This window comes from Coregonus clupeaformis, chromosome 9 (genome assembly GCF_020615455.1).
Source record: "Coregonus clupeaformis isolate EN_2021a chromosome 9, ASM2061545v1, whole genome shotgun sequence".
Classification (NCBI taxonomy): Eukaryota; Metazoa; Chordata; class Actinopteri; order Salmoniformes; family Salmonidae; genus Coregonus; species Coregonus clupeaformis.
The window spans coordinates 54,605,181-54,618,285 of NC_059200.1; the positions used below are offsets into that span (position 1 = coordinate 54,605,181).

The following is a 13,105-nucleotide window of genomic DNA, read 5'->3' on the forward strand; positions in this document are numbered from 1 at the left end:
TAAAGATATGAGTAGCATAACCAAAAGGTAGTAAATGCAGGCAAGAGCGTAGGCAAAAGGGATTCAATAGGATTAGTTGGAAAAGTTTAAGTGAAAACGATTTTTGCATTCGTTTTCAAATAATTTTTTCAACCATTTGTCATAGTTTTGCTCTCACTTTAAAATTATTTGCTTGCAAGTTTTGGGGTTTTGCTTTTGATGTCATTTTTTTTTTTACAATTCTATACATTTTGCTATCACTTGTTTGATTTCTGATTTCAACATCCATTATTTCATCCTTCCTCAAAAATATCATGTTTACGATTTATTTTATTTTAAATTCAATACATATGGGGTGAAATTGGCCCCATAGGATAGGTGTAGTATTTCATCAAATGAGAGACTTCATTTCAACCAGTAGAGAATGTGAAACACTTGTTATAAATACATGCATCATAAATATTATAATTGTAATACATTACAAATACAAGTTCAATCTGTACTTCAATGCACATCTGGTGTGCATTATAAAAACAGGCAGAAAGAGGAGGTGGAGAGAGAGGTGTGAGAAAGAGTGTAAAAGACAGAAAGGGAAAGAGGTAAGAACAGAGGAGCAGGGAAGACAACATATGATTAATGAATCACAGTGCTACCCTAATATTCTCTCAGTTCATCACAATTACATAATAGTGTCTCTAGCGGTGTCTCCTAACAGCCTTGGACCCCCAGTTGACCCGAAGGTTATCTTAAGTGCGGGTGAGGTGGTGATGACGGGACTGGGGGTTGGCATCCTCTCTCACATCAAAACATACCTGCAGACAAGAGACGGATGGAGAGAGAGCGCATGATTAAGCCTTGTTTTTTTTTATTCTAACACTGTCAGTGATCATAATCATCAGGAGGTGAAATGCAAAACTGACCTTGGATCATTAACTCTGGGACTACTACATCTCTATCTGCATTTCAATGTAAAGCATCTCTTTAAAAATACTTCCGTTGACCAGACCAAGTGACTTCTCACCTCTGATCATGCTGTGCCCTCTATGTAGCCTTTTCAGATGCGGGAGGGGTTCACAGACACAGCTGATATAACCTAGAGCATTTGGGGAGAGGGATGAAGTGAAGGAGAAAGACTGTTATTGAGAAAATAAGGTAGTTTAAGAGACAAGTGTTCAACAGGAATATGTGTGTGTGGCCTCACCTGGTGTCCTCACTAAGTGGCTGCAGAGTACTTTATACTGAAAAACATGCAGACACATGAGGACAAACAATATAGTGTAGTTATATAAATAGATATAATGAAGTGTCTTACTATTCTCCATGGTTGGTCCTCTTGCCTATTCTTTGAAGGTGGGAGCAGCCACAATTATACACCTGAGCCTGCTTACTGCACAACACAATCCATCAATCAGATTGATACAAAAGTGTGTAGGTGTGGGTTATAGGGTGTCTAATTGTAAAAAATAAATAAAAATAAATAAATATGGGTGACTCTTAAAAGGGCCTGTTTTGTTTTTGTACAGACATCACCCTTTCCTAAACAGCACCCTTACCTGAGAAGTAGAAATCAAAGGGAGAGAAACTGTGAATTGAATAACTGCAGTTGACATAGCTAAGTAAATGGAAGAATACTCTTATTGCAATGTGGTTTGGTTGTGCATAGTGTAGTCTATGGTGTTGTCAGGTAACAGCACCCTCTTCGAAGAAGTAGGAGGTGAAGATCTCCCGCACACGGATTGCCTCCCGTTCTGCGTTGTTGGCCCCCATCCTGGCAACATCCTGCAGAGCAGCAGACCTCTCCTTTGGCACACGGCGGCGAGCTGCAGATCCCCTCCTGGTCTTTGTGTCCATCCTCATGAAGTTATACAGGACACAGGTAGCCTTCACACGCCGGAATTCCCCTCAGGAATTGCTAAGGCAAAAGCAAAAATGTGCACCCCTCTGAGTCCCCAGGACCAGGACTGAGAACCACTGCTCTTCATTGTGACCTCTTCATCTGCAGACAGGCTTCCACAGCTCTCTGTATCCGAAGACAGAAAACATCACAAGAAACAGACTTCATTATACTCAAATTAGATGGCACTGTATGTTACTATTATCTCTGTCCTCACTTCTAGGGACTGGAACTAAAGAAAAGTACCTGCCTTATCCAGAATAGCCTACTCTCTCACTTTGACAGTTGGGGCTGCTATCCTTTCACCCTCCTCTATGGTTGTTAGCTAGCTACCTAGAAATGTATTTGGAGTTAGTTTTTTACAATGATAAATACATCAAGATAGCTAGCTAATATGAAGTTAGGTAGCTGGTGATATTTTACTCACTTAGCTAGCTAGCTAAAGTTGGCTAGATAGCTAGCTACGTTAGCAGCTCACGTGAGTTAGCCTGCACTGTAGCTAATAACACAGTTTTTTTTTACATTTTCGAAATGTATTTACTTACTTGAATAGGTTCTCCCAGCCATGTGGACGACTGGAAACAGGGCAGCAAAGTTTGTTTGTCAATACATGCTCCACGGTCTCTGTTCCCTGAGAATAATCACACTTTCCTGTTGGATGCTTTCCTATCACATTTAATGTCTTATTCAACTGGCTGTGTCCCACCCTTAATCTTGTAAAAATAGCCTCCTCTCTTCTGTCCCTTCGTGCCGTCCTCCCCTCCCCGACTTTCCTCTGTACTTTAAATAAATACCTTCCCTTATTATCTCTATTCCACTGCTCCTGACATTTTCGTCTTTTTGCCTCTGCCTTGCTCATTGAAACTTCAACATCAACATCCCCACTACTAAGTGCTTGTTTAACCTGTTAATCTACTGCCTCGTTCCCCTCCACCCCCACATGGGCTGGGCCCCAAGTAAATCTTATCTGAATACCCATCTGTTTAATCCTGCCATGGGTTTGTAGCACCTCATAAAGCAGGTATTTTCTGCTACGTGAGCTAAAGGACTGGAGACTCATTAACACTGCACATGAATCAGAGCAAATAACTACTCTGTCTTGTTTGACTTCCTCCACCCACTGCAAGGCCAACAGTATGGCCATCAGCTACGCCGTATATACAGCCAGATGATCTGTAATACGTTTCCTGAATTCCACCCCACATTCCTGCACTACAAATGCTGACCCAGTACGTCCTGTCCTTGGATCTTTTGAACCATCTGTGTAAATGGCCACAAAATCCTGATACACCGTTTCCAGACGTCTCTTAAACAAACCAGATGGATCAACACCCTCCCTATCTTTCTGTAGTCTCTCCAACACTTCTAGATCAACTACTGGAGGCGGGAGTAGCCATGGTGGATTTACAGGAATAACTATTGTTGGACTAAACTCCCTTCCATACAGTCCCATCTCCTTCGCCTGGGTTTTACCCACCCACCCAAAGCTTGTGTTCTGTCTTCGCTCATGTTCCCAGCATGCCTGTAAAATCCCTTTCGCAGGATGAGACACCCCATGTCCTTATAGGTTAACCCAATAATTCATTGCCAGCTGCTGTCTCCTAATCTGCAATGGCATATCCCTCATCTCCACCTGTAATGCAGCCACTGGGGACGTCCGAAATGCCCCACTACACTCTGAGTCCTTGCCCCTGTATGACATCTAGCCTTTCCAGTGAGGTCCGGGCTGCCGAACCATATGCTATACTGCCATAGTCTATTACAGATTGGATCAATGCAACATACATGGTCTTCAATGAGGAACGCCCAGCCTCCCACTCCTTCGCCGTCAGACAGCGCATCACATTTAGCACCTTCTTACACTTTCCCACCACTCTCTCAATGTGTTCTGCCCAGGTCAGTCTAGTGTCAAAGTATACCCCAAGGAACCTGAAGGCCCCCACTCTCTCCACGTTTCTCCCATATAACCTCAAGCATACATCATCTCCCACCTTCCTCCTGGTAAAGAACACTGTTTGAGTTTTCTCTACAGAGAACCTGAAACCCCACATTAATGCCCACCGATCTACCTCATCAATTGCTTCCTGTACCTTCCTGACTATGTATGGACCCCATCATCTGCAAATAACGACCTCCCTATATCCGGATGTACCTGAGAGTAAACATCATTGATCATGATTGAGAACAACAGAGGACTAATCACGCTCCCCTGTGGTGTACCGTTATCCACCAAGTAGCGGACTGATAAAGACTTCCCCACCCTCACCTGGATAGACCTTCCAAACAGGAAATCCTTTATCCAGTTGTATGTTTTTCCTCCTACCCCCATAATATCAAGCTTGATTAACAAACCCTCCTTCCACATCATATCATATGCCTTCTCCACATCAAAAAAGACAGCTACAACAGTCTCCTTGTTCACCTGAGCCTTCCTGATCCATACAGTGAGGGAAAAAAGTATTTGAACCCCTGCTGATTATGTATGTTTGCCCACTGACAAAGAAATGATCAGTCTATAATTTTAATGGTAGGTTTATTTGAACAGTGAGAGACAGAATAACAACAAAAATATCCAGAAAAACGCATGTCAAAAATGTTATTAGTTGATTTGCATTTTAATGAGGGAAATAAGTATTTGACCCCTCTGCAAAACATGACTTAGTACTTGGTGGCAAAACCCTTGTTGGCAATCACAGAGGTCAGATGTTTCTTGTAGTTGGCCACCAGGTTTGCACACATCTCAGGAGGGATTTTGTCCCACTCCTCTTTGCAGATCTTCTCCAAGTCATTAAGGTTTCGAGGCTGACGTTTGGCAACTCGAACCTTCAGCTCCCTCCACAGATGTTCTATGGGATTAAGGTCTGGAGACTGGCTAGGCCATTCCAGGACCTTAATGTGCTTTTTCTTGACCCACTCCTTTGTTGCCTTGGCCGTGTGTTTTGGGTCATTGTCATGCTGGAATACCCATCCACTACCCATTTTCAATGCCCTGGCTGAGGGAAGGAGGTTCTCACCCAAGATTTGAAGGTACATGGCCCCATACATCGTCCCTTTGATGCGGTGAAGTTGTCCTGTCCCCTTAGCAGAAAAACACCCCCAAAGCATAATGTTTCCACCTCCATGTTTGACGGTGGGGATGGTGTTATTGGGGTCATAGGCAGCATTCCTCCTCCTCCAAACACGGCGAGTTGAGTTGATGCCAAAGAGCTCGATTTTGGTCTCATCTGACCACAACACTTTCACCCAGTTCTCCTCTGAATCATTCAGATGTTCATTGGCAAACTTCAGACGGGCATGTATATGTGCTTTCTTGAGCAGGGGGACCTTGCGGGCACTGCAGGATTTCAGTCCTTCACGGTGTAGTGTGTTACCAATTGTTTTCTTGGTATCTATGGTCCCAGCTGCCTTGAGATCATTGACAAGATCCTCCCGTGTAGTTCTGGGCTGATTCCTCACCGTTCTCATGATCATTGCAACTCCACGAGGTGAGATCTTGCATGGAGCCCCAGGCCGAGGGAGATTGACGGTTATTTTGTGTTTCTTCCATTTGCGAATAATCGCACCAACTGTTGTCACCTTCTCACCAAGGTGCTTGGCGATGGTCTTGTAGCCCATTCCAGCCTTGTGTAGGTCTACAATCTTGTCCCTGACATCCTTGGAGAGCTCTTTGGTCTTGGCCATGGTGGAGAGTTTGGAATCTGATTGATTGCTTCTGTGGACAGGTGTCTTTTATACAGGTAACAAACTGAGATTAAGAGCACTCCCTTTAAGAGTGTGCTCCTAATCTCAGCTCATTACCTGTATAAAAGACACCTGGGAGCCAGAAATCTTTCTGATTGAGAGGGGGTCAAATACTTATTTCCCTCCTTAAAATGCAAATCAATTTATAACATTTTTGACATGCGTTTTTCTGGAATTTTTTGTTGTTATTCTGTCTCTCACTGATCAAATAAACCTACCATTAAAATGATAGACTGATCATTTCTTTGTCAATGGGCAAACATGCATAATCAGCAGGGGATCAAATACTTTTTTCCCTTACTGTAGTTCCCCTACCCTTCCTGAACCCACTCTGATGTGGCGATACTAGCCCTCTGCTCTCCAGGAAGTAAGTTAGCCTCTCTGTAATCATACGTTCCATAATCTTACATAAACTCAGCAAAAAAAGAAACGTCCTCTCACTGTCAACTGGGGTGGGTCAAAATCAAAAGTTACAGTCAGTATCTGGTGTGGCCACCAGCTGCATTAAGTAATGCAGTGCATCTCCTCCTAATGGACTGCACCAGATTTGCTGTGAGATGTTACCCCATTCTTCCACCAAGGCACCTGCAAGTTCCTGGACATTTCTAGGGGGAATGGGCCTAGCCCTCACCCTCCGATCCAACAGGTCCCAGACGTGCTCAATTGAATTGAGATCCGGGCTCTTCGCTGGCCATGGCAGAACACTGACATTCCTGTCTTGCAGCATTGTCATGCTGGAGGGTCATGTCAGGATGAGCCTGTAGGAAGGGTACCACATGAGGGAGGAGGATGTCTTCCCTGTAATGCACAGCGTTGAGATTGCCTGCAATGACAACAAGCTCAGTCCGATGATGCTGTGACACACCGCCCCAGTCCATGACGGACCCTCCACCTCCAAATCGAACCCGCTCCAGAGTACAGGCCTCGGTGTAACGCTCATTCCTTCGACGATAAACGTAAATCCGACCATTACCCCTGGTGAGACAAAACCGCGACTCGTCAGTGAAGAGCACTGTCTGGTCCAGCGACAGTGGGTTTGTGCCCATAGGCGACGTTGTTGCCGGGGATGTCTGGTGACTGTAAGTTGCTCTGGATAGGAGCGTCTGCTAAATGACTAAAATGTAAATGTAAATTGTGAGGACCTGCCTTACAACAGGCCATCAGTCCAGCCTCTCTCAGCCTATTGCGGACAGTCTGAGCACTGACGGAGGGATTGTGCGTTCCTGGTGTAACTCGGGCAGTTGTTGTTGCCATCCTGTACCTGTCCCGTAGGTGTAATGTTCGGATGTACCGATCCTGTGCAGGTGTTGTTACACGTGGTCTGCCACTGCGAGGACGATCAGCTGTCCGTCCTGTCTCCCTGTAGCGCTGTCTTAGGCATCTCACAGCACGGACATTGCAATTTATTGCCCTGGCCACATCTGCAGTCCTTATGCCTCCTTGCAGCATGTTCACCCAGATGAGCAGGGACCCTGGGCATCTTTCATTTGGTGTTTTTCAGAGTCAGTAGAAAGGCCTCTTTAGTGTCCTAAGTTTTCATAACTGTGACCTTAATTGCCTACCGTCTGTAAGCTGTTAGTGTCTTAACGACTGTTCCACAAGTGCATGTTCATTAATGGTTTATGGTACATTGAACAAGCATGGGAAATAGTGTTTAAAGCCTTTACAATGAAGATCTGTGAAGTTATTTGGATTTTTACAAATTATCTTTGAAAGACAGGGTCCTGAAAAAGGGACGTTTCTTTTTTTGCTGAGTTTACATATGATGTTAAAGCTATTGGCCGATAGCTTGTTGTTCTCGTTGGATCCTTCCCGGGCTTCCGGATTGGTACCACTACTGCCTCCTTCCAACTGCCTGGTAGTTTCCCCTCCTCCCACACTCTGTTGTACAACACCAATACCTTATCCCGTGCCTCATCACTAAGATGGGCCAACATAACATAGCACACCTCATCTTTCCCAGGTGAAGTTAACCCAGCCTTACCTATTGCTCTTTTCACCTCTGCCATGGTAAATGGTGCATTCAACGCATAATTTACATCCTCCCTCCTATCCAGCACTCCAGGATGCTCCTCTCTCGTGTTCTCTCTCCCCCTCTGCCTCTCCTCTGACAAATTTGCAGAGCTATGCACTTGGACAAATGCTTTGGCCATCATCTCTGCCTTCTCCTCATCTGTTACTGCCATATCCTCCCCACTCGTCAACACTGGATAATCCCACTCTCTTCTGACCCCACTCATCCTCTTACTCATCCACCACACTTCTCCCACAGGTGTCGCCCTTCCAATGGTGTCACAGAACCGTTGCCAACATGACCTCTTTGCCTGACGGATAGTTGTCCTCACCATGGCCTGGGCCTGCTTATACTGAATCAGATGTTGGAAGTTATGCGTCCTTTTCAGTACTCTAAATGCCCTGTTCCTATTCCTCACCATTGCCCCACATTCCTCTGTCCACCATGGGACTGCTTTCCTCCTCCTCCCTGAACTCTTAAGTATAGCCTCAGTAGCTGCCCTCACTAACGCTGTTCTCACCCAGTTATTCATACTATCCACATCCCCTCTCATATCCACCCGAGCCATCACCTGCTCACTCAGCTTCTGAAACTGATCCCACTTTGCCCTTCCAAACATCCACCTGCCTACTCCATCCACTGACACCTCCTCCTCCCTCCGGCCTACTGTACATACTATGGGGTAATGATCAATCCCTACTGTCGACTACTCCCATACCTCCCACTCACATATTCCTGCCATCGCACTAGATACCAGAGCGAGGTCTATTTTCTATCAATTTTGACTCCACCTTACATCAATCTCAACTCCACCTTACACTTCCCTATTTGCTTCACTCTGAGAGCTTTTTCCCTTTGCGCCATGTCCTTACAGAACACCAACAAGCTCCCATCTCTTAACACTTTAGCATTGACAACTTCCCCAATCAACTCTTTTATCACTGCCGTCAACCTTATCGGACTCATCGCCCCAACTCCCCCTTCCTCCCTAAACTTCAGAATCACTTCATGCTCCTCCTCACCTCTATGTTCCCCTCACGTCTTATCTTGCCCTTCCTCTGCACTTTCTACCTCCGAACTTCCGCTAGCGTTGGAAGCTAGGTTGCTCTCCTCAAACGTCCTTTTCTGCCTCCATAGACCTCTCGCTCCCCTTCATACCCCTACTCCCTTTCTCTCCCGCTTTCTTTTTCTCTTTCTTACTCCCTCCTTTATTTGTACCGCTATGTTCCATACTTGCTTCACTTTCTTCTCCATCACTATCTCCTACCATCTCTGACCCATTCACAGCACAGCCGTGCCGAACCACCCCCACACTGAGTAAAGGTTGTTTGTTTTTCAACGATTTATCCCACCTACTCCTCTAACCTTCTCCAAACGCAACCTTCCTGTCTGTGTCCTCCTACCAAAGAAGATCCCTTTTCATAGCAAGTTTGTATGAAGGTCTGGTTATTAAATGGGTAAATAGTTTAATCCATTCTCTGTGGCACTTTGACACGCGAGTCCGTATTGGCAGATGTAGCAAATGCACGCGCCCACAGTTTTTCGACGTCGAGCGAGGGGAGAGAGAGAGAGACATCCGCACGAGCTCAGCCAGGCATGCAATTAATTATTCTTCTTCTTCTTCTTCAGTGGGGTTTATTGGCGGTTGGCATCCAACGTTATGGTGCATTACCGCCACCTACTGTACTGGAATGTGGGCCAGAGACAGGGAGAAACTAAATCCTACCTGCCAACCCTGTTTCTCTTAAAAAAGATAACAAAATATTTGAGACTATATCTAATGATGATATACTCAATACACTATTTAAACTAATTTCCTATATCCCCTTCTACCTCATACTAGATTTCATCCTCTCTCTTTCCCTCTGATACTGCCCACACTGTAGCAATTCATGCTCCACGGTCTCTATTTCCTGACAATAACCACACTTTCCTGATGGATGCTTTCCTATCACATTTAATGACTTATTCAACTGGCTGTGTCCCACCCTTAATCTTGTAAAAAATAGCCTCCTCTCTTCTGTCCCTTCCTGCCGTCCTCCCCTCCCCGACTTTCCTCTGTACTTGAAATAAATGCCTTCTCTGATAAAAACTCCTGATACACAGTTTCCAGACGTCTCTTAAAGAAATCTGCTGGATCAACACCCTCCCTATCTTTCTGTAGTCTCTCCAACACTTCTAGATCAACTACTGGAGGCGGGAGTAGCCATGGTAGATTTACAGGAATAACTACTGTTGGACTAAACTCCCTTCCATACAGTCCCATCGCCTTCGCCTGGGTTTTACCCACCCACCCAAAGCTTGTGTTCTGTCTTCGCTCATGTTCCCAGCATGCCTGTAAAATCCCTTTCGCAGGATGAGACACCCCATGTCCTTATAGGTTAACCCAATAATTAATTGCCAGCTGCTGTCTCCTAATCTGCAATGGCATATCCCCCATCTCCACCTGTAATGCAGCCACTGGGGACGTCCGAAACGCCCCACTACATATTCTGAGTCCTTTCCCCTGTATGACATCTACCCTTTCCAGTGAGGTCCAGGCTCGTGCAATTAATTATTGAACTGGGAACATATTCACGGTGTGAGAAATGTTACAACATGACGTCACAATCACTACACAATCAGAACGATTGGGAACTATGACACAGGCCACTGGGCTTCCTCTCACTACCATATTTGGAAACGCCAAGCGGATGCACATTTATCGGTGAAATATCTGTCTCATTGTTCAATCTGTGCTCTGGCAACCCCTAGCGCTCGAATGTCATCGCGAGTGTACTGCTGGAATTTATTTTTGTTGCTAAGTCTTGAGGGCAAAGGTTACACATGAAGATTCCGTCGCCGCGCTTGTTTGTTTTTATATAAAAAGGCAACATTCAAAAGTGGGTAAGAGATGTACGGTGATTGCTTGTGTTTACAAAATAATGTCATTATACATTTGTAAATTCGGAAAGAAGTGTCAGTTGTCAAGAACATGAAGCAAGATCAGTAACTTACAGATCGGTTGACATAGCTACTTTTTCGGCGAAGAGATCACGTTAGCTAGTTAGCTAATCTGTGTCGTTCTGAGGCTTCAATTTGATTCGAATTTCTTCAGACCCAGTGGAGGTAGCTGCTAGCTAGCATGTTAACCAAATAAGAAAGTTAACCACAGTAAATGTAAACTGTGCCGTAATCTAACACGTTCTTATTGTAGTTTTTGTATTTTCTTAAAGATTGGTCCGACCTCAGTTTAAAACCTAGCTAACTGAAGTATACTCACTGACTGGTTCGCTAATTTTAGCACTATGCTAACTAGCCTGGGGTGTAATCATTACGCCAAACAGTTGCAAAAGAAAACGAACATTTATATTGGACAGGTTCAGCAAACAGGGAGGGACCTACATGAATATGTCCAATAGAAACTCTAGCTTCTATTACGAAACAGAATGGCTGCAACTTTTTCGAGTAATAAATACGCCCCAGCCCAGTATTTATTAGCATCCACTTTCTCTAGGTAACTAGCTAGTTAGTAACTAGCAGCAGCCCACGAGCCAGCTAGGTCTATGACCTATAGGTCATAGAGAACTGCTACAATGGCATGTATCATCCACCGAAGCGTTTAAAATTGTTGGGATCATTTCATATTACAGTAACAGTTACATTCAATGTATTTTTCCAAATTATAATTCCCTGCATGTTATGACGGGTACATTAGCCCTAGCTATTGGTGAAAATGTGACTATTGGATTTTCTCAATCTGTCCTAACTGTATACAGGCAATACGTGCTACCACCACGATAGGAGCTGGAAGACATGGCGCGCTTGGTTGCGGTTTGCAGGGACGGGGAAGAAGACTTTCCTTTCCTCGCAAGACAGATTCCCCTGTACATCGATGACACTCTCACGGTAAGAAAGTGCAGTGTGTGTCTGTCTCCCATATGGTGCTCTAGATGTTTTAAGGCTTTACAATCAGGCACTCTTCTGAAAGTAGCTAGCTACCTATGTCGACCATGAAACTCGGTTGCGAGCGAGTGACCGAGAGGACTAGCAAGGCCTTTCCATGAACTAGCGCCAGCAAGCTAGCTAGCCGGATCCACCAACCGGCTTTCTAGTCAGCAATGTTTGATAGCTAGGTATGTTGGTTAGAGCTAGCTCTAGCTGTCACGTATTTCCAATGACACCCTGATGTAGGTTAAGCAATGCATTTTGGCATTACAGTTCTGAGCTGTTAGGCTAGCCTAACTGACCAGTTAACTAACCGGCAAGCTAACCATGACCGCAAACTGTATGCGGTTGTTTGTTAGCTGAGTGGCTAGCCTAAATGGTGATCATTTGAGCAGTGGTAGCATATTAGATACTGGGCTTGGACCTATTTTGGCGATGCAGATACTGTATGGACAGGTTAATGTTGGAAGAGCATTCATTTAGTGAACAGATTTACTTGCTCTACTTTACATAGTGTAGCATTTCCCAGTTGTGTTGTGGAATACTTGTGCTGATGACATTTTCAATATATGTCCCCTTGTTATTACAGATGGTGATGGAGTTTACTGACAGTGTCATGAACCTTGACAGTCACCAGATCAACAGCTCTCAGATGAAGCAGTTTGTTGAGGTGAGTGAGTACTGTGACACTGTTGCTGTGAATGTGATCGAATAGAATGAATCAACATCCTAGTCATAAGGAAGGAAGAAGATTTGTGTGTACTAGGGACGTTAACGGTTAACCGTTAGTCGTTAGCCACTGAAAACACATTTGACCGGTCATTCTTATCGGTCTATAGGTTAATTTGCATACTTTAATGGAATTAAATTGCCGTGTGTGTATCTTCGTGAGTCGTCATGTATCTCTCCCGAGTGGCGCAGTGGTCTAAGGCACTGCATCACAGTGCTAGCTGTGCCACTAGAGATCCTGGTTCAAATCCAGGCTCTGTTGTAGCTGGCCGCGACCGGGAGACCCATGGGGCAGCGCACAATTGGCCCAGCGTCGTCCAGGGTAGGGGAGGGAATGGCCGGCAGGGATGTAGCTCAGTTGGTAGAGCATGGTATTTTGCAACGCCAGGGTTGTGGGTTCGATTCCAGTATGAAAAAATACATTTAAAAAATGTATGCACTCACTCACTGTAAGTCGCTCTGGATAAGAGCGTCTGCTAAATGATGTAAATTTAAATTTTATTAACCGACATTTGTTATTTTTCGGTTTTTAAACAACTAATTGACTCATGTCAGTTCAATTATTTGAATTCCATTTTGTTCAGGGTTTTTTCTGTGCACACATTGCACAGTTTCTCTAGAGATAAATCAGGTCCAGCCTGAACTGTGTGATGTAGTATGGAGTTGTAGTTTCCAACAGGCCAATATTATACATAGTTTAGTGCTTAAAACGTGGTTATTAACTAGAATGACCATAATCCATTGCGCGTCTACTTGTCCAGTCTACGGAAGAGGCAGAAGAATGCGCGATCGTGAGGGGATCTGAAAATACATGATCTAAG

At 44.6% G+C, this 13,105-nt stretch overlaps 1 protein-coding gene and 1 long non-coding RNA gene across 9 annotated transcripts in view; one reads left to right on the top strand and one right to left on the bottom strand.

The window, feature by feature from the left end:
• Positions 1-291: 291 nt before the first annotated feature.
• LOC121574104 lies at positions 292-10,714 on the bottom strand. Of its 3 annotated transcripts, XR_006002145.2 has the most exons (4): positions 10,626-10,710; positions 2,419-2,504; positions 1,001-1,999; positions 292-791 (listed from the first exon to the last, which is right to left on the bottom strand). It is a non-coding gene; the product is annotated as an uncharacterized LOC121574104 (long non-coding RNA). The 3 variants fall into 3 exon arrangements; XR_006002143.2 differs by lacking the exon at positions 2,419-2,504 and having other exon boundaries at positions 10,626-10,714; XR_006002144.2 differs by lacking the exon at positions 10,626-10,710 and having other exon boundaries at positions 2,419-2,552.
• Positions 9,930-13,105, top strand: part of LOC121574102 (gametogenetin-binding protein 2) — a 34,797-nt gene continuing 31,621 nt past the window's right edge. For 2 of the 6 annotated variants that reach the window (XM_041886702.2, XM_041886708.2), the window contains exons 1-3: positions 9,930-10,510; positions 11,387-11,516; positions 12,145-12,225. In XM_041886702.2, the coding sequence (XP_041742636.1) occupies positions 11,424-11,516; positions 12,145-12,225 (174 nt within the window). In that variant the 5' untranslated portion in view covers positions 9,930-10,510; positions 11,387-11,423. Of the gene's footprint in view, positions 10,515-10,632; positions 10,737-11,114; positions 11,207-11,386; positions 11,517-12,144; positions 12,226-13,105 lie in introns of those variants that run through there. The other 4 variants (XM_041886703.2, XM_041886706.2, XM_041886705.2 and 1 more) reach the window with 4 other exon arrangements.